Below are 20,967 nucleotides of genomic sequence, written 5' to 3' on the forward strand. Positions count from 1 at the left end.
TTATTTGATCAGCCTTGCCTAAAGCCAGTGAAACTATTAGCTTAACTGGTTTCTTCTGGATTTTTCCATTTGTGGTCATCCTGAAAGCAAAATTTTGCAAACATTGCTTACTAGGTTTATTGAACACCTTATTTTGTTTTCTGTAATCAATAAGAGATTGTCAGTTTAGATGCAGCTTTTTAAAGGTGCACCCCTGGTGGCAGAAAGATCTTGGCTAAAGAACTGAAATGAAACTAAGGCTAAATCTTGGGTTTAAACTATGCCTTTCTTGTTTCTTTCTTTTTTTGTTGTTTTTTTGTTTTTGGAGACAAGGTCTTACTATGTAGTTCAGGCTGGCCTTGAACTCACAGCAATCCTCTTGCCTGAGCCTCCCGAGTGCTGGCACTACAGGCTTGTGCCACCATGCCTAGCTTGCTTTTCTTCTTTTTAAGAAGATGATACCACATAAAAATCCCCATAGTATTTTAAATTTAACTTACAAGTAGACTCCCACATTCACATGAAAAAGTACAATAATCTTGGAGTAAGGCTTTCCAATCAGATGTCAAAAATATATTACAGAGCTATAAAAATAAAATGGCTTGGTTTGGCTGGGATAATAAGTGAATAAATAGGTTAATGGAAGATAGTGGTCTCAAAATGGACTGTTTTCAAATATAAAAGTTCCATAATAGCTCATACTTGTTCCTGTAAGTCTTAGGGTACAATTTTTTTCCTCAATTTTTAAAAATGTTTGCTGCATTTTTAAGTATAACTTTTTAGTTTTGTGAAACAGTGGGGTTGTTATTTTCTACAAGTCTTATAATGGAAAGAGGTGAGAAAAATAAAATTTATTATAAAGAACTTGATGGTGTCAGGAACGACATTTCTATATTCAAAGAGAAGGGTTGACATGTAGGAGTCTCTAGGTTTGATCCCAGGCACCACCAAAAAACAAAAAACAAAAACGAAGAGGCTTGCTGAGCCTCTTTGGGTACTTCAGTTATAGAGTATGTGCTTAGCATGCATAGGGCCTGTGCTTCCAACCCCAGGATAAAAAAGGGAGAGAGAGAGGCTTAGCTCTAACCTAGTTAGAGCTGATAAGAGACCAGATTGTTAACAGATTGCAGACTTAGGCTCTGGTATGAGGGAGGTTCTGTTTACTGGTTATATATTTTTGAGCTGGTGACTTAACCTGTTTCTTTGTTTATAAATGTGGATAACGCCTACTTCATGGTTTGCAGAGATCAAAGAATGTCATTCATGTTAAACATTTTGTAGCACTGTACCTGACACAAGTGTTACCTGTGGTTATAATTTGTATCAGAAAGATCTTCACAAGCATTGTGAAGGGTTTCTGTTTTAAATTCTCAGATAAGAACTAGTTAAGATTTTAGAAAAGTGACTTTTTCAAATCAGTTTTATGGTTTTCTTGAGGCAAGCAATTCTTCCCTTAGAAAATGGACTTACAGTTTACGAACTTTTGATTATTTAGTGAAAGAAACAAAGAAAATCAGTACAGATCCAGCTGCCTTTCTCTTATTTACTAGGAGACTTTGACCAAGGTACTTGCTGCAATAAAGTCCATTTTTGTGGAGAGTATGAGAAAAATAAATGAATTTGAATTTCAGTGGAAGAGAATTAGGTTAGATGTAAGAAGAGCTTTCTGACTACAAGGCTGCCAAGCAGGTAAGAGAAACTCCTTTGCCACCGCGAGGAGAGGTGCCTGAGGAGGAACTCTCTCGTTCACCTGAATCTATTTCAGGGCCCCTCGGAACCCGTGTAAGTGCTGCACAGACCAGGACTTCACCCTGGCTCCCTGCTAATGGCATCTTTGCCAGGATTTGGGCTGCCCTTGGATGTTCATTAATCTTGCTCATGCAGGAAAGCATTCTGATACTGTTCTCCTGTGTAGGTGAGGACAGGATAATGTAGACAGTACATATTCAAAATCTGAAATGATTGCAGAAATTCCAGATAGAGATTATAAAAGTCTTTTAAAAGTTTTTGGAGTTGTTGGTTCAAGAAGAGAGGTTGGGTGGGAGGAGGATTAACCTAGCTTTCTTTGTGTCTGTTAGAAGGATAAATAAGTTGAAATTTCTTTCTTTTTTTTTTGGTACCAGAGATCGAACTGGGGACGTGCGCTTGCGAGGCAGGCGCTGGAACCACTGAGTTAAATCCCCAGCCCTAAAGTTTCTTTAAAACCAAAAATTCCACAGACATTTAAGATGTATCAAGAGTAGATAAGATGATCATGCTAGAAAAGACCAGTAACTCTCTGTAGTTGCTCTTAGGAATCCACTGGTTTATTTTTTACCTTAGCTTTGTTAAGTGAGTAATTCTGCTCATAAAAAGTGGGCATGGAGATCAGAACAGTAGCTCTGGAGTTGACAGAGCTATGGTTCAAATCCCAGCTTTGCTCCTTTCTGGTTAAAAGGCATCTGGCAAATAACTTTTCCTTTGCAAAATGGAGAAATAATTCCTACCTTGTGGTTATTATGAAGAGCGAGATAATGCACACAGTACTGTCTAGCACGGAGAAGGTGCTTAATAGATGATAAGAACAATGATAATATTTTCTTTGCTTCTCTCTTTCCTTCTTTTCCTCCCCTGCCTTTTTTTCTTTTACAGTACTAGAAGTCGAACCCAGAACCTTGCAGAAGGTAGCCATGTGCTCTCCCACTGGGCTATCCCCAAGCCTCAAGGATGATAATGACAGTGATAAGGATGATACCTAATTGATTTCCAGAGAATGATCATCTGAACTGGATTTTTTCCTGTTGAAGAGAAAATTGGCATTATTTAAAAGATTTTCTTATATCTTGGCCCAAATAGCAAAGTTTTAATGTCACATCTAAAGAACAGAGACTCTTGCTTTGGAAACCAAGCTTTCTTGGAAACTAAGCTTCTTCCTACTTACGTTTTCAACCTTTGAGTTGTGTGGCAGTAGTTTTGTTTTGATTTGATTGGCATACAGGAAAGTGGCTGTTCTAATTAATAACTATAGTTCCTGCATGAGCTAAAACAGTGTTTTTTTAAGATTGTATAAATTGTAGTTACTTAAATATTGGCATTATGGTATGATTTCAGATATTTAAGATGGGCTATCATAGTTTCATTGTCCAAATATGGTCTCTATCTGAAGAGTGAATGAATTTTTTTAATAGAAAAGTGGACAAAAGACTTAAGTCAGGCAGGATTATAAAAAAAGATATTTACAATCAGAAAAATGTGCTTAACTAATTTTAGTCTAAGAAATAGATAAACAAAACTAAGATTTTTATTTTGTAGTGGTGCTGGGGATCAGACCAGGTCACGTGTGCTAGGCAAAGATATTCTTTCTAACTCATCAGACTGGCAAAATTTAAGACAGTGTGCAATGTGGCTTTCTTTTATAGCTATGAATGGTCAGTTGGTACCAGGCGAGCAATCTTGACACTGTGAATCAAAATTTTACTGTCCTTTGACTTAGCGGTTGCACATATGGAAGAATATAATAAGAAAATAAGAGAAAGAATGTACACTCTGTGATCCAGTATGTTCACTATGGCATTGCTAAAAAATCCCCAAAATGGAAACCATCTGGACATCTGTTCATAGACATTGGTTTAAAACAGTGGCACTATGGAATGTATAGTATGATACAATGGTTTAGTTTTATTTTATTTATTTTTAAATTATTTTGGTACCAGGGGTCAAATTTGGAACCTTGCACTTGCGAGGCAGGCATCGGCACCACTGAGCTAAATCCCTGGCCCACAGTGGCTTAGTTTTAAAGGAACCTGAGTTCAGATCCTGGTGCTACCACATCTAGTTGCATCATCTTGGACAAGTAACTTAGTCCATTAGCTGCACTTTGCTTTTCCCTGAATGGTAATAATAATGGTGTATGCCTCCTGGGATAGTGAGATGATACACGTAAAGCATAGTGTCTGGCACAAAACAACTTATGGATTAGAAAATATTACTACTTATGTGCTCTTTAAAAAAGATGAAATGGGTCTATTCGTATTAATATCAGGATATCTGCAAATTGGAATGGAAAAGGCAAGTTATGAAACAGTTTGTGTGAACTCATCAATATTAAACTGTGTATGCATTAAAGTTTTGGAAGGACATAGCAACAGTCAACATTTAATGAGCACTTGACTGAATCTCAGGCACTATTCTGAGTGCTTTAACACAAATCAGTCACTTCTTAAAACTAAGTTAATATATTTTTAAGTGCTCGGAACAATACCTATACTTTGTAAAGGACTCAATAAACAGTAGTTGTTAATTTTCACATGCTGTTGTTATCTCTGTTTTGTAGATGAAGGACATGCCAGTCCTGAGAGTTCTCATGGTTCATAAGTGGCAGAGCCAGAATTTAAGTCCAGGCAGTCTAGCTCAGACTCTCTTACACAGCAGTTAAAACTGGATATCATGGGAGGTAGGATTCTGAGGTCACTCACTCTGCGGTGTATTACTTCTGAATATTTTCACATTTTTACATGAAGTGTTGTATATTAATATGTAGAAAAAAATCTACTTCCAATTTGGAAAGAACAAAGTGGATATTTAGATTTTAGAAAACTTTTCCCTCTGTTAACAATATCTGTGGCATTCCAGAGATCTGAATATATGTACACTTAGATTTTCCCTAACACCCAGGTAACCTGGTGCATAAGATTCTGAGAACCTCACTTTGGGGGACATTTTTATAAGGAAGTGATTAAAGAGAGAGGTAGAGTCCCAAGCTAAATTGAAATCTACATCACTTAGTGGTGACCAGCATTTGTATTGAAATCTTCATAGCCTTCAAGAAGCCTGTAGCTATAATGTTTTGGTTTTCAGAAAGCTTAAGGGTAAAAGTATTCTTTGGTCATCTAAACAAAGCAAGCAGATGCCAGTTATTCGATCCATAGTTACATAAATATAATATAGGAAGTAGTGACTTAGTGTCCAGCAAGGATATCTGCATTAGAGCTAATAGATAGCACGGAGCCCGGGCCTCGATCCTGGGCATCTGTGTCTGCAGGGATTGTTTCCTGGGCTTGCCCTCGCACTGTGGACTCTCCATATAGAGTGGGAGGTCTCCTTGAAGGTCAAGTTGCCTGTTCCTGTCCAGCTTTTATCAGATACCCTGGTATCTGGGAGCTTCACTTGTATAAAATGAAGAAGATGGACTATGTAGTATGATCTGTGTCCCTTAATGACAAGTAAGAGATTTTCTGTCACTCAACGGCGTCCAACTTCTGTAATCAAAATTGCTTTCCAGTTCTGTGATTGTAACAGACTTGCCCTGTAGTGAACTAAATTTACCATCTTAGATTGTAGTAGTCTAGAAACATCCCACACAGAATTGCATTCGTAAATTGACTTATGGGAGGCTTGTTAAGAGTGTGTAGTTGAATTACAGGATGACATCCAGCTGTGCAATTGACTTTTTATTCCATTTTAGGTATTTTTTTCTTCCTGTATTTGTTTTCCAAATAATCCAGAAAGAATTGTGTTCTAAAGATAACAAATCAACAAAATGGTAAGGTCCTGTTCATAAATTGTTCTTTAACACTTAATTTTTTTAATCTTAAAGTTTGTTTTAGCATTCTGATGTCTTAATTAGGTGGACTTTCTAGATTTTTCTCAGGATTGTGGAAGTCAAATAGTCTGTGTGCTTGACACAGATCTGAGACTGGTGAGTCACATGGTCTGTCTGCTTTTAGTTGGGAATAGTTTTCTTTGGTCACTTGTGATGGTCAAAGGTGAGCTTAAATGACTCCACATAACTAAAAGTAACTCGTAGCTATTTAGGTCTTAAATCAGTAAGCTTGATGATAATCATGTTCTAATTTTAGTCTTAGCTCATTTTTGCCCCTCAAAAAGTCTGCTGCTGGGCTGGGGATTTAGCTCAGTGGTTCCACCTTGAGCCTCGCAAGCGAGTGGTCCCAAGTTCGATCCCGGTACCAAAAAAAAAAAGACTGCTGCTTTTGCCCTTTAAGTTCTTAAATTGGTCTGATATCTTAGAGATAGTCTTCACTGGAAAAGGAACAACAAGCAAAATAACAGTCATTTTAATATGAAAATTAAGAAATAGTAAGGAATTGGTACAACTGAGAAATTGACATAAGTTTCTTGTGAAAATATTAAGTGATGTAGAAACTTTGAATGTTTTATATGAATGGAAAATTAAAATGTGACTACTGTATTTGAAATTAGTGTTGTGTGTTTACTTGAGGAATATTTTACACTCTCTTATGTGCTCTATTTTCAGTTTTCATCTTATTCGCAGTTGTCTGTCTCTGTCATTTCTAGTAGAAGTTTGCTTTTAAGAAAATGAAAAACAAGTATTCAAAATCACCCAAGCCTTTTAATGTATGATTCATCCCTCTAGGCTGCTTCCCAGAAGACTAGGCTGCTTCATTCCTCCTCCCTCCCCTTTACCAGGTTTCCTGCCTTTACCATTCATTGGTTGGTGTCCGATCACACCAGATCTTCACCTTCTAGCACAAAACCTGCAATTTGGGCTGTGCTGGTGTTTTGAACCATGGACTGTTTTCCTTAAAACAAGCAGGAGGGGTAAAGGGGATTGGGCCTCTTTAAATCTGTTGCGTTCCTTTTCTTTCTCCTCTTGCCGTGTTTTGGAGGATTTCTCTTGTTTTAAACAAGACTTGAAGGTGATTGAACCTAGATTTATGCTGCCATACTTTCTGATTTAACATGGGCCTTTTAAGTCACTTGTAGAAAAGCTACTTGAAGTGAGTACGGTGTAACCTCTTATAAATGTCACCAGTATAGGCCATTACAAAATTGTTTCCCTAAGAAGTCTAAGATATGATTGAAAAATCTTTCTTTAAAATTCTTTTCCTTAGTCTTCTTATTTGCCTATAGTTTTGTTCCATGACATGTAGGTGTTTTTTTTTGCCATTCCTCAGAATCTTCCACTCATCCAGAGCTAAGATTTGGTTCAGAGGGAAGAGTAAGTATAGTGATATGTATAATCAAGTATAGAAAACCACTCTGTGAGCTGCAAAGTACAAGTCGATTCCCTTTTACTATCCCCACCTGACACTCTCACACACCACTCTTAAATACTTTGTTTTGATTCTAAAAATGATTGTTTTCTCATTATGGAAAAATTGGAAAATTTAAAAAATGATCAAGGACAACATTTAAATCATCCATAATTTTGAAGTATTTTTACTCAATAATCTTTCTCTGTCCTTTTTTAATATAATTGAGTTCATATTGTACCTGAAGATAGAATTTTGTATCCTGCTTATTTACTTAATATTATTTCTTATGTTGTTAAAATATTTTTGGGAATTTTTCTTAAGCAATCTTTCTATGGTATTTTATGCTGTCAGCATTCTGTGAGTCATTTCACCTAATTTTAAACTTTTTAAGTGGTTTGAAATTTTTAAAAACCCTTTAAATTAAAAAAAAACTATTCAAATCTTTGCTGCAGTTTTGATTATTTCCTTGGGATAATCTCCCAAAGGTCTAGTTATTATTTCAAAACTTAAAACATTTACAGTTTTTTATATAGAATGGCATATTTCCAGCCAGAAGGGTTTCATTCCTCCCAGTTAACACACAGACCAAAAGGTGTGCGTCTCTGGCAGTCTGGACTTCACCAAGAGTGCTTTTCCCCTAAGCTGTGGCTATGTTGATACAGGGAACATACTACAGTTTTTTAAATTTCTCTATCTTTGATTTACTAGTAAATTTGAACATTTTTCATATTTTTAAACTTTTCATTGTTGGTTATTCATTTATTACAGTCTTTTGTTTGTTTACAACTTTAATATTTCAAAGCTGTGTATGAGCTTTATATATATAAGATTTGTTTTTTGAATATAGATTTTTTTCTACATGCACTTAATGGACAGTTTGTGTGTGTGTGTGTGTGTGTGTGTGTGTGTGGTACCAGGGATAGAACTCAGGACCTTGCACTTGCAGGGCAGGTACGTTGCCACTGAGCTAAATCCCTGGTCCACGTAATAGACACTTTTTAGTGTTTTCCCCAAAATTACTGTCTTTGAATCATATATATATATAGTATGTTCCTAATTTTTGTGTGATACTTTACTATTCATTGTGATGATTTCATGAAAGTCTAACTTTCTGATGTTTAATTTCTCTCCCTCCCTCCCTTCCTCTGTCTTTATGTTCACCCTTTTTAATTATTTGGAATTTATTTTGCCTTTTGGAGTGAAATGAACATCTGACTTGATTGTTTTTCCCCAAGTAGATCCTCTGTTGTTGCAGCTCTATTAATTGAATAATTCTTCCCTTCCTTTCATGATCTATGATTAAATTTTCTGATAAAAATTCACCACTTTTTAAAATCAAGGTTATTCTTACGTAGTTTTGGAGTGTTGTTCTCCATCTCCTCCTCCTTACTGCTTTTGTGAACAGGATTATTTTTCTATTTTCTGTCTTTAAATTTACTATTTTAAACTGTAAATTTAAAATTTTACTTAAAAATAGTTTTTCTTCATTCCCACTGAACATATTCTTTAGGACAGGAATGAAAAATATAGAAGAAAACTGCTCATGTTGGGATGTTGAGATTGCAGAAAGCATGACTTAGCTAACAAGCTAAAGGGAAGGATAATTTTTCTCTGTGCATTAGATGTCCTTGTTCATCTCATGCATCTCAACCTCAGTTCAAAGCCAGAGGTTAAACCTGATAGCTGAGAAGTCTCTGAATCAGTGTAATGTGCCACCCCCATGCTGTCTTACTCTCCAAAAGTTTCCCTAGGCTATTAAAATCATGTCTATAAATCTCTAGATATATAACCTTAGGAATAAATGAAATTTGATACCAATTTGTATTTATAGTCTCTTAATACATACTTTTTTCCTGGTTGTTTTGTTTTTACCTATGAACAGTTCTTCCTTACAGAAAGCATTAGAATTCTCACTGTGGACCCTGCTCCCCATCCATCACCTCACCACCCCCATGCCCTCTACTCACATTCTTGCAAATTGTAATTTTTCTTCTTTTAGCCTAATCAAAGCATGTTCTCTGTGTACTCACATGTACAACAATAAACAGAAAGTGATTTAAAATATTTTAGGGATGTCTCTGCTGTCTAAAAGTTAATACTGATTTTTTTTCTCATTGCAGTACCAAATTACAAATATTTGAAGTTATTTGGCATTTCACCTGAAGTAGTTTATTTTTTTCATTGAACTATGCTTTTATAAATTCAGCTGAGAATCTTTTGCATACAGATTCTATACATTACTAGGCAGGGATGCAGCAATGGAACAATTCAGTTCTACACATAAGAATAGGCAGCTGCTTTCTGAGTGTCTTTGAGAAACAAGAGGTGATACCTTAGCTAAACATGAAGATCTGTATGAGCTGAGGATATAGCCAAGTGTGGGACACTTACCTAGCTTGCTCATGCCCTGGGTTCAGTCTCTAGCGCCAAAAAAACAAAATACAGCAATGAAACAAAAAAAACTGTACAGAGGCCAGATTTTAGATAAAATATCTCCTAGTTTAATTGTATATATTTAGTTCATGCATACTTTTCCCATTGCAAGTTTAATAAAACTAAAGTTTAGAATCAACATAATCAGATAATCTTCCACTAATAGTTATTTCTAAAGCCAGATAAACCTTTGAGAACTCAGCCATTGAATCATAAGATCTATTTCTAGCTGAGTGTGGTGACCCATGCACCCTGGAGGCTGAGGGAGGAGAATTGCTGGGAGTTCAAGGCCAACATGGACTACATAGTGAGTTCAAGGCCAACCCGAACTATACAGTGAGACCCTGTTTTAAAAAAACAAAAACAAGCCAAAGCAACCCTAAGCAAAAAGAGCAAGGCTGAAAGCATCACAATACCTGATTTCAAATTATACTACAAAGCCATAATAACAAAAACAGCATAGTACTGGCACAAATATAGGCACATATGGCAATGGAATAGAAGACACAGAAACATACCCACTCAACTACAGCCACCTGATTCTCAACAAAGGAGCCAGAAACATGTATTGGAGAAAAGACCATTACTAACAAATGGTTTGGGGGAAACTGGGTATCCATATGTGAAAGATTGAAATTCGATCCCTCTCATCTTGTACAAAAATAAAAATGTATGAAAAGCCCAGATATAAGACCAGAAATTTTGAAACTGCTAGAAAAAACACATAGGGAAAACACTTGAAGCCATAGACCTGGCAAACACTTCCTGAGTAGGACTTAGAAAATAATAGCAAGAATCAACAACTGGGACTATATCAGATTTTTTAAAAGTTTCTGGGCAGCAAGGGAAATAAGCAACAGAGTGAAGACACAGCGTACAGAAGGGAGAAAAATCTTTCCCAGCTACTGTTTTGACAGAGAATTAATATATAGATTATATAAAGAACTAGGGTCGGGGATTTAGCTCAGTGGTGCCACCTGCCTCGCAAGCACAAGGTCCTGAGTTCGATCCTCAGTACCAAAAAAAAAGAATATATAAAGAACTAAAAAACATCAAAAATCAAGTAGCTCAATCAATGGGCAAATGAATTGAACAGATAATTCTCAAAACAAGGAGTGTAAATGGCCAATATGTATTCGAAAAAATGTTCAACATCTTCAGCCATTAGAGAAGTCAAATCAAAACTACATTGAGATTCCATTTCATCCCAGTCAGAGTGGCTATCGAGAATACAAAAAATAATAAATGCTGCTAAGGATAGGGGGGAACTTCTACATTCCTGGTGAGCTGTGGAGCTTCCTCAAAAAACTAATAGTACTACCATATGACCCATCTGTAATACTCATTGGTGTATATACCCAAAGGAATTCAAGGGATACCTGTATATCCGTGTTTATTGTAGTACAATTTATACTACCCAACATATGGAACCAGCCTAGGTTCCCATCAGCAGAAGAATGAATAAAGAGAATGTGGTGTATCTGTACACAGTGGAGGAGCGACTGTTGGTCGTGTCTTTATCAGGGAATGGAGGAGTCTAGATGGAATGCATGAATAGGGTCAAGGGCCTCTGCCATTGTTTTTATCAATCCAGGAGTTCTAGACTTGCAAATTATATCCTGTTCTTTTTCTGGCTAATGAAAGAGCTTTAATAAAAGACAAAAGAACAGTATTCAACCCATGAGTGCTAATAATCAGATCAGTCTTTGTAATAATTTGAGAGCTTCTTAGTTTTATATAATTTAAAATTTTAAAGACTCTCTGATTAGAAGAACATAATTTTATTCTTATTTTTTAAGTCATTCTCTAAAAAAAAATACTATTTTTTTGGCTTTTTCTGCAAAGCTATCTCTTAAGATTTTTACCAAGTGGTACTGTATTTTTTATATAAATCTGTAGTTTTTTAAGATAAAAACTGACAATGTAGTATGAAGTTTACATGTAAAGAAATATTTTACAGAAATCTATCATATTCTTGAAAAGATTTTACAGTGTAGCGCTAGATGATGTCAAGAACTGATGGATCTCAAGACCCAAGGTGGAACATTTTAGGTGTTAAGTTCATTCTTAAGATTTTTTTCCCCAAAATTTATTTTGTGATACAAAGTGAACCACTGCCCCAAAATGAAAGTTAGTCTTCTTCCCGAGACCAGAGCTTTTGAAATCATTCAACCCTGTAACCGACTTGGTAAAACTTGTGTTGTCAGTAACTGATCTTCAAAGCTCACACTACTCAGGCTCCAGCATCTCCACCCGGAGGTGGACCTGCCCCTTTTCCTGCACTTCCATCACCCGTGCCTCGCCTGGCCCCTCTTCCAGTACTTCAGCCGGTGGCTTGCTTGGACAGGCTGATATTCATAACTTCATAAATGGGAAAAGAAAGGGTCTTTTTGTCTAATTTCAAGAATTAGCACCTTAAAGATAAAATGATGTGCCTGTGTGTTCTCCTCACTTTAAGACTGTCCCTCCTCAGTTTCCACTTCCAAAATGGCAGCAGTAGTAACTTAAGAACTGGCTTAGTCCTTTGTGGTGAATAACATGAATCACAGGCAAGGAACTCCTACAGGTTTCAGACATTCACAGCTTTTAAATAGTCTCCTACAATCCTCATTTATGATACCAATGACAGTTTTTTGAAACAGTAAAATATTCTGGACATAGGACCAAATTATTTATTCTTTCCATTGTTTCACCATTTCCCTGCTCAGGCCCCAAATTGTAATCGAAATGGCCATATCCATCTCCTTCCTTGCCGATCCCTCTCACCCCAGATATACCCTAGTAAAAGCCAAAAACTGCACCTGTCTTGTGCTGTAGAAAAGGCAGTTAACACTGTTGAGAAAAAGGCCACGGGTTGTAGAGATGTTCTTTGAAGAGTGACAGTAACACACACGGTTCTGCAAGTTTGTTTTTCTTTGCAAAGTGCAAAAATGGGTTTCCTGGAAATGAGTCTTTCTCCTCCATTGGGATAGGTGTCCAAACTCTTTAACGGCTAGGAACGGCTCTAAGCACCTAGGCTGCTGCATCTTCAAGGCACGCCTTCTCAGGACACCTTTGGACTAGTAGAACTTCCCTCCCTACTCATAACCAGTCAGAGGTGGCAAGGGCTTGTCCTTTTAGCAGGATGTGACAGCCTGTGAACCCTTGACCTTGGCTTCCTTGGCAGCAACTAGCCCAGTATCACCAGACTCAAGCTTTCCAGTGGAGTCCCTGGATCCAAACCCCAGACAAAGGCTCTTGGCTTTTCTGAGGCTCCTTTGGTTTGTGCTCCTTTCCTGTATCTTCAGAGTCAGAATCAGCCTTGGGCTTGCCTTCCTCTCATTTCTTTGTCTCCTATGGGACTGTAGAAACTTGGAAATGAGATCAGGGCCTCCGGGTCCTCTTCTGGTTCTTGCTTGTCCTCCTCTGAGAAACCCATCCACTTGAGGAGGTTCCCACTTTGACCTTTACAACTCAGCACTCAAGAACTTTCCCACCACAGCCTCTTTAGTGCTTGCCAACTTGCTGGTAATAAAGCGTGATGCTGCTCAGAGCAGCACCAAGAGTCTAAGAGCAATTGGTGTTGTGCTCCTGGTGCATCACGTAGGGCTGGCTGGAGAGTGGCACCCAGGATGTTCACATGCCAGGTAGCCACACCTGAGCCCCTTACTGAACTGGCTACCATAGGCCCTGGCCAGCGGCCCTCCCCTGATTCTGTAATTTTTAACCCAATTAAAATTATTCCATATGAAACATGTATATAGTTTAAAGCATAGAAGTTGAGTAATATCACGTATAGAATGTCTACTGTGTGCATAGCATGTTTTCATCACAAGGATGAGTAGACATAGATTTTGCGCTGATTGGCTTTTAAAAAGGCATACATACTTTCATATATGTATAACAAGATGGAAGGATCATATTAATCATGATTAAATTATACAGTAACTAAATGTGATTTTTCAGTGCTGACCTCCATTTCTGGATTTTGGAGTAAAACTCACTATATCATTTTATGCTGGAAGAAGCCTCATCTGTTTACTTTTCTTGTGAGTCATCAAGTTCATAAATATTTATCTAAAATGACCTCATATTTATTTCTGTATTGCTAATACAGACACTTTCTCTTGTTGGTAATTGTTTTGAATCCCCTAACACTTCCTGTGTTCCACAAAAGTGTCCTATTCTGCCCACCTCCAGCCTGGTCCTACTCCTGTTGGGAAAGCCTGGTCACAGCAGAGGTTTCCAGTACCCATCACTTTATTCCGCCACTTCCCAGGGCTGTGGGTCCTGTGTCAGCTGGCAGGATGTGTTATGTTTCCTTAGAATTCCACCTTATCCTGATGGCATTAAACATTTAACTTGAGTAAGTTCTCTTCAGGTGTGGTGCTCACCAAGCAATCTTTTTTTTTTTTTTTTTGGAACCGGGTATTGAACTCGGGACCTTGCGCAGAAGGTAGGCAGGCGGCAGAACCTCTGAGCTAAATCCCCGGCCCTCCAAGCAATCTTCTAAAGGCAATCTTCGAATCCTAATTAAGGCTCCCTACAAAGGTAGAATGCATTTGCTACAAGATGTAAATATCTGTTCCTTGTTTCTTGATTTCTTATTGAGTAGATCAGTAACTTCCTATTCCATCTTGTCAGTCATTTGTGAATTGGATTAGGGTAAAGTAGCTCCTAGAATTTGATTGCACTAAGACAGCAGCAACTGAAGACCAAGCCTTGGCCCTTGACAGATTGGGCAGGGCAGCAGTCCTACAGGCCTGCAGCCAGGCAGCTCTCTGTCCTTCTTCCTCAATGCTGTAAGCGTTGCTTATGAGTTGCACAGCTCTGTAATTGCTGTGATTTCTTTGCACTTTTTTCAAGAGAAATTATGAAAGGTTTTGTCTGTTTTTTCACTAACTTTTTTCTCTGCATTATTGGGGATTGAACTCAGGCCCTTCCAGCAGCTCTACCATAACTACTCCCACCCCACAGTTTTTGTTTTAAAGACAGGGTCTTGCTATCTTGCTAAATTGCTTGGACTTGGAATCCCCTTGTCTCCACTTCCCAGAGTGTTGAGTGCCACCACATTCAGCTACATTAACTTTTAAAAAGGAATATGTAGGCCATAAACAATTACAGTTGAATCTTGATCATTTTTTCCTCCCAGCTTCTGGAAAACCATTTAAAAAATTCTTTTATCACTTATAAACTTCTGGACATTTCCTAGTTCAAGAGTACCTTAGGTATTGCTCTTGATTGGAACTCTTAAGGTCTCTCCAGCCATGAATGAGGTTGGGGAAAGTAGAAGGCACTTGTTTACCAAAGTGTCTGAAGAGAAATATCTGTGAACTTAAATTTTATATGCCTAAAGGAAGTTCTTGAGTCTACTGCAAATTATATGCTTATCCCCCTTTTCAGGATTTACGATGTATGTTAGTATATAAAAGATTCTTGGAAGTCTTAAAATAGCAACTTGTTGAACTTTATGTAACCTAGCTTTCTTTAATTTACTTGAATTCCTTAATTTTAAGTGCAGAAATGTTTGTTACGTTATAACTGTTTTCTTCTTTGCCTTCTTTTGACTTTTCTGCATCTGATCCTAAAACAGAACATAAGTGCAGTGATTCTGAGATTACCAAAAATGGTTTTGTAGCACTGCCTTAGATAGCACTCCAGTAAGAGAAGCTTGATCCTTAAAAGTCACTTGGCCACTGTAATTAATGTTTCTTTTTATTTTTTTATTGTTTTAAAAAAATAATGCTCATTAAAGCATTCTGCAAATTCAAAAACTAAATTAGGTGCCTAAAGTTATGTTTTAAATTTGTATAAGCCAAAGTATAGTTTTCCTCTGTTTTTCCTGTGTTCTTTTGAATGCCCTAGGCTGGGCCTATTACTGAGGCAAGGCAAATATTATAATCCTTGTCTAGGGGAAAATGACTTCAGTTCATGTTGAATATGACCTATGAATATGAGTCCTCTCTAGAGTGGTCTGTTAATACCCTCATCCAGATTTCTAAAAGCCTCTTTTTTACTCCATCTCATTGTTATTACACTGACTCTAAGGAGTCAGTGTCTATTTACAGTTTTAACCTTTTTGTAGTGCTGTCTAGAATAACATAATTCAGAGTAAAAAGGGAAGTTATGACCCTGTGAAAAAGGGCTGGTTTCTAACACTGGTCTCCTATAGCATCTACCAATACAGAATTCATGTTTCATAGAATGTAAATGGCAGAAGCTACTTTTTACTATTTAAACTGCTTTAACTCTTAGGACCCATATTTATTATGGAAATAACTAAGTATTAGCAAAATCTTATAATTTTCATTGAGTAACCAATAAATGAACAAATGGATTAAACATTTCTTGCTTTGAATGTTGTTGACTATCACTTTTTGTGTTTAATTGTGTCTGTATTACACATGCACTGTCCCTGGTACTGCTTCACTATAATTTACCCCTGGTTTTGCCAATTCAAGATTAATTTATCCTGCTTTGAGAATAGTGCAACTTTTCTGCTTATTAGCTTTGTATTATAATGTATTGGATGTGTTAACTATTGGATAGAATTTTTCTTAGTAGAAAGTAAACATTTCCAGATTTTGTTATGTGATCACATTTTTTTTCTGTTGAATAATATTTTTGGGGGTTTTTTTTGGTACCGGGGATTGAACTCCGGTCCTTGAGCTTGCACAGCAGGCGATGAAACCGCTGAGCTAAATCCCTGGCCCGAATAATTTGTTTTTATATGTCATTTCAGTTTCTGTTACTATGGCAATGACGGCAGGGACTACAACAGCCTTTCCTATGAGCAACCATACCCGAGAAAGAGTGACTGTAGCCAAGCTCACACTGGAGAATTTTTACAGCAACCTAATTTTACAGCATGAAGAGAGAGAAACCAGGTATAGGAAAGGCTGGTCAAGCTTTTGTTAAAGTGGTATGCAATGAGCGGATTGTAAATGTGTTTTTCATTAATAATGTGTATATAAGTGATCCCTGCATGCTGTTCCTGCACTTACCATGCTCCTAGTTATTTTATTTCATGGAATAATTTCTTGGGGTACCCAAAGTCATGTGCGCACATATACTTTTATGTCGGTTGCTGTTTTAAAGAAACATTTTCTATGGTATATATCATTACACATTTTTTAGAGGGATGCTTTATGTATGACTGCCTTTACTCCAAAACATGTATAGGATAGTATGTATATCAGTGGAAGTGGAAGAGTTAAAAAAAATGGCATTTTTTTTGCCTTCATGAAACTTACAATATGATAAAGGAGATAATGCACCTAAATATTATATAAGAGAGTGAAGAGTATCACTAAAGCAAAGATAAAGATGGGGGAGATTGCTTTTGACGAAGGCAACTGGGAACACTTCTTAAATAGTAGTAGCATTTCACAGTCTCTAAAGGAAGAGTACTATTTACACAGCATAAAGGGAAGGAGAAAGGTAAAAAAAAGAATGAGAAGAATATTAGAAGAAATTACCTTCAGGTCAGGCAGTATCCAATTTAGCTCTGGCACAGGATGTGCTAAATTTCAGTATCATGGGAGCCCTGGGTGCTATGTTAATGTCGCTGTTCTCATAATATTGGAAAACCTTGAAGGTTTTTAAGCAGAAGAATTAGATGATCACAAATGTTTCTCTGGAAGAGAACTTTCATTGTGATACGTAGAATGGATGTGGGAAATTAGAAACAGGAAAGGCTAGTGATATCCAGGCAGATGGAAAGGGGCTTAAATTAGGATTGATGACAACCTTAGAGAAGAACTGACAAGTGAGAAAGATTGGCAAAACATGGGAACTAGCCAGATACAGAGTATGAGAGAAATAAGTCTATACTGGCTCCAAAATGTCATTCCCTGACAAACTGAGATTATGCAATTTAGTGAAACAGGACTAGAAAAGAAATAGTTTTGGATAGATTTAACTATAGCTGAGGAGAGAATTAGTGAACTAGAAAATTAAAACCTAAGTAATTATTCAGGAATCAGTTTAGAGAGACTATGGAAATAATGAGAGTTAAGGAACATGGAGAACAGTGAGAAGAGCAGACATGTCTCTGTAATTAAAAGTTCCTAAAGTGGGAGAGTACTTGTACCATGTACTCCTATAGACTCTGGGTTCAATCTCCAGCACCACAGAAAACAAGCACAATTCCTAAGGGAGGAGAATGAGGCATAGGCAACCAAAACCTAGGAGTGTACCCCCAAGAGAAGTTTCAGAAGATTCAATTTAGGCAGAAGGAAAGTGATCACAAATAGGAAATCTAAATGGTAAATTACATGGAAATAGCTCAAAAATTGTACAAATGCTCCCTGACTTACGATGGCTCGGCTTAACAGTTTTTCAATTTTATGATCTTGCAAAAGGGATGGGTACCTAGTAGAACCTAGAGCATGGATTTTGAATTTTGATCCTTTTCCATCCTGGGGATATGCAGTATGATATTCTGGTGATCCTGGGTAGTGGCAGTGACTGGGGCTCCCAGTCAGCCAGGCCAACATAAGGGAAAACTGCTCACGCTCTGCAGCCTACTGTGTTGCTAAGCTGGGAGGTATCAGTAGGTTAGGCATATTAGATGCATTTTCAACTAATGCTGTTTTCAGTTTATGATGGGTTTATTGTGATGTAGCCCTATTTAAAGTGGAGGGGCACCCATACAACCACAACGTAAGTAATAGTGTTAATAATGTCCTGTGCATCTTTAAAAAATAAAATTAAAATACTTCCCAGCAGTAAATTTTAAGTCAGGAGAGAAGTATTTCGAATTAAAATGTTGTTAAGGATCCTTGTAGAAAAGGGAATAAACAGGCCTGGGAATATATTGCTCAGTGCTAGAGTGTGCGCGTAGCCTATGGGGAGTCTCGGGTTTAATCTCTGTACCGCCTTTACAAAAGAAAAAGGGAAAGAAGGAAAAGAAAGGGAATAAAGATTAACTTCAAACTGACAAATAAGGATATAATTTTGATTTCTAGGGTACCAGTAAAAGAATAAAAATACATAGCTTGTAACTTCCAAATAAGGAGAAGGGGGAAAAAATGGCATGAGAGGAAGAAGTTAGTTCAGAAGAACAGAAGAGAAAAGAAAGGCTAAATTACCAAAAACTGCAAAATTGAAGTACCAAAATAGGACAAATAAGTTAGAAATAAAACCATATATATCCATAAATGTAATTAAAGTCTTTGGGAGCAATTGGATCATCATAAGAGCATAAAGTAGGAGAGAACCAAGGAAAGAAAGTACTGTGTTTTTTCAAAGCAGGCATGTAGGTTATTTCTCATAATTTTAGAGTGGTTTTTTTTCCCTGAAACTTTAAAATGATTCAGTTTTGCCCTTTATTCCCAAAGGAAAGTAAAAATAAAAATATCCGCTCTTACTAAAAAAAAAAATCAATCTCAGCCTGGTGCTATGGAGGGTCAGATTAACCAGCCAGCTCCTGTTTTCTAACAGTGAATATTTTAAGAAAGCATGTGAAGTAATTTTGAAGTTTAACTAATTGGATAAATGCATAAGCCTAATAAAGTACTACCCGGAGCAAAATGTAAGACCATTTAGAGAGAAAACTTTTTAAAAGAGGTACAAGAAAATTCATGAATCTGCCTGTTCAGATATGGTAGCAATGGATAAAAATTTCTTTATTTCTCCCCAGAATGAGGGATGATGTCATGAAGTTAGTTTGGGAGGCATCGAGGGAGGTGGGCAGTGGAGATTTGACAGAGAATAAAGTTGCTTGCAGATTGAGAGACCCTCACCTAATAACGATCCTCTCACTCTTTGGACTGTTTGTGCAGAGGATGCTGGAAATCATTCCAGTGAGGATGTTAGGGACCTGTTCCATTCTGAGTGTTCGGGGTTGAGAAAGTAGTGCTTATCAAAAGGTGCACGCCACCAGTGTGCTCAGCACGGTCACCTACGACTAGTGTTGTGAAGGAGTGGGTGGTCCATTGGGCTGCTGTTTCACAGTGGGCTTTAGCTATTTTGGTTATGAATTTTCTAGAGGAAAGAAAAGTAACAGCTGAAGAATGGTTTAGGAAAGATCTTACCTTTGAATATATTGCCACAACTAGCAATACCAAAATATATGTATCATAGTTTTGGTCCTCAAACCTTACATTCATTTGGGTAAATTGGGCAATGTTAGTCTTACCCTAGCACACTCTAAGATGAAATAGGGAGAATTGTCCTGGACTTACATTTGGGAAAAAACAGTGCAATAGAAATGAAATACTGTTTACTTGGAAATAAGTTGAAGAAAGTATTTCACAGCCATCTCTCTAGTTACTAGTTATTTTATCCACGCACACACACCCTTCCAAATATTTAGCATGACTAACTTCAAGGGTACCACTTAAAAAAATGAATAACTGAACTTGACTGTATCTAGAAAGGCAAATATTCTGACAGGTAGTGTGTGTTTTTAAAATATGTAACTTTCCAGTTCCCAAAGAATTATGACAGAATAAAATATACTCAAGTATATATTATTGAACATTGTTCCTTGATCAGGAAAATTGAGCTCAAGGTGACAGACTAACAAAAGCTCTTTTGGCTACTGAGTGTTATGACCAGGTTTTAAACAGGGATAGCTACTTTACAAACTTAGCTACTTTTTCATACTTCTATTACAGACATTGAGAAATAGAATAACAGAGCATTTAGGCAGGCAAGTGAAGTAATCTAGAAGTAGAGCTTTGGGCTGGGGATATAGCTCAGTGATAGTTGCACTTGCCTAGCATTAATGAGGCTCTGGTTAACTTGAATGAAAAATGTATATTCTGAAATGGAAATAGTTAGAAACATACGTACTTAAAATTCTAATTATTTTTTCCATTGAAAAGGCAGAAGAAATTAGAAGTGGCCATGGAAGAAGAAGGATTAGCAGATGAAGAGGTAATGTAATTACCTGTAATTATTATATGAAAGTAAGTGGGCTGGGGATGTAGCTCTGTGGTAGAGTGCTTCATATGTAAGGCTCTGGGTTCCATCCCCAGTACCCAAAACAAAACAAAACAAAAAAGGATTTTTAGCTGGGCATGGTGGAGCATGCCTGTAGTCCCAGCACACTGGGAGGCAGAGGCAGTTCAAGCCTGGCCTGGCCAAGCCAGCAACTCAACAAGACCCTATTTTAAAATTTTAAAAGAGCTGGGAATATAGATCAGTGCAAAGGACCTTTGGTTCAACTCCCAGTACTACAGAAACAAAACAGGTATATTCAAGAGCCATGCCTGGTGATACATGCCTGCAATCCCAGCTACCTAGGAAGCTGAGCTGGAAAGATCACAAGTTCAAGGCCAGCCAAGGCAATTCAGTGAGATTCTATGTCAAAATAAAATTTTTTAAAGGGCTGAGTTTATAGTTCAGTTGTAGAGTGCTTCAGTTGTATGTAGCATGTGCAAGGCCCTGTGTTCAATCCCCAGATACCAGAAGAAAAAGGATATATATGAAGTAATGAATATATATGCAGAATAATGACTAATTGCATTTGAGCTATAAAGGGGACAGTAAAGAAAATACAGAGTAATTTGACAGTACTAGTGAAAATCTAGGTTTAGAAAGCTTACTAAGAAAGATGTTTATTTTCTAGGTG

General features: G+C 37.2%; 1 protein-coding gene across 4 annotated transcripts in view; it reads left to right on the plus strand.

The window, feature by feature from the left end:
• Nucleotides 1-20,967, plus strand: part of Stk38l (serine/threonine kinase 38 like) — an 80,958-nt gene that overhangs the window by 29,000 nt on the left and 30,991 nt on the right. For 3 of the 4 annotated variants that reach the window (XM_004844755.3, XM_021258324.2, XM_021258323.2), the window contains exons 2-3: nt 16,129-16,273; nt 20,219-20,270. In XM_004844755.3, coding sequence (XP_004844812.1) covers nt 16,140-16,273; nt 20,219-20,270 — 186 coding nt within the window. In that variant the 5' untranslated portion in view covers nt 16,129-16,139. Of the gene's footprint in view, nt 1-5,422; nt 5,501-16,128; nt 16,274-20,218; nt 20,271-20,967 lie in introns of all 4 variants that reach the window. The other variant, XM_087192788.1, reaches the window with a different exon arrangement.

Source organism: Heterocephalus glaber, unplaced genomic scaffold (assembly GCF_053883595.1).
Source record: "Heterocephalus glaber isolate CG9 unplaced genomic scaffold, H.glaber_assembly_v1.0 deba00001572, whole genome shotgun sequence".
In the NCBI taxonomy this organism is placed as follows: domain Eukaryota; kingdom Metazoa; phylum Chordata; class Mammalia; order Rodentia; family Bathyergidae; genus Heterocephalus; species Heterocephalus glaber.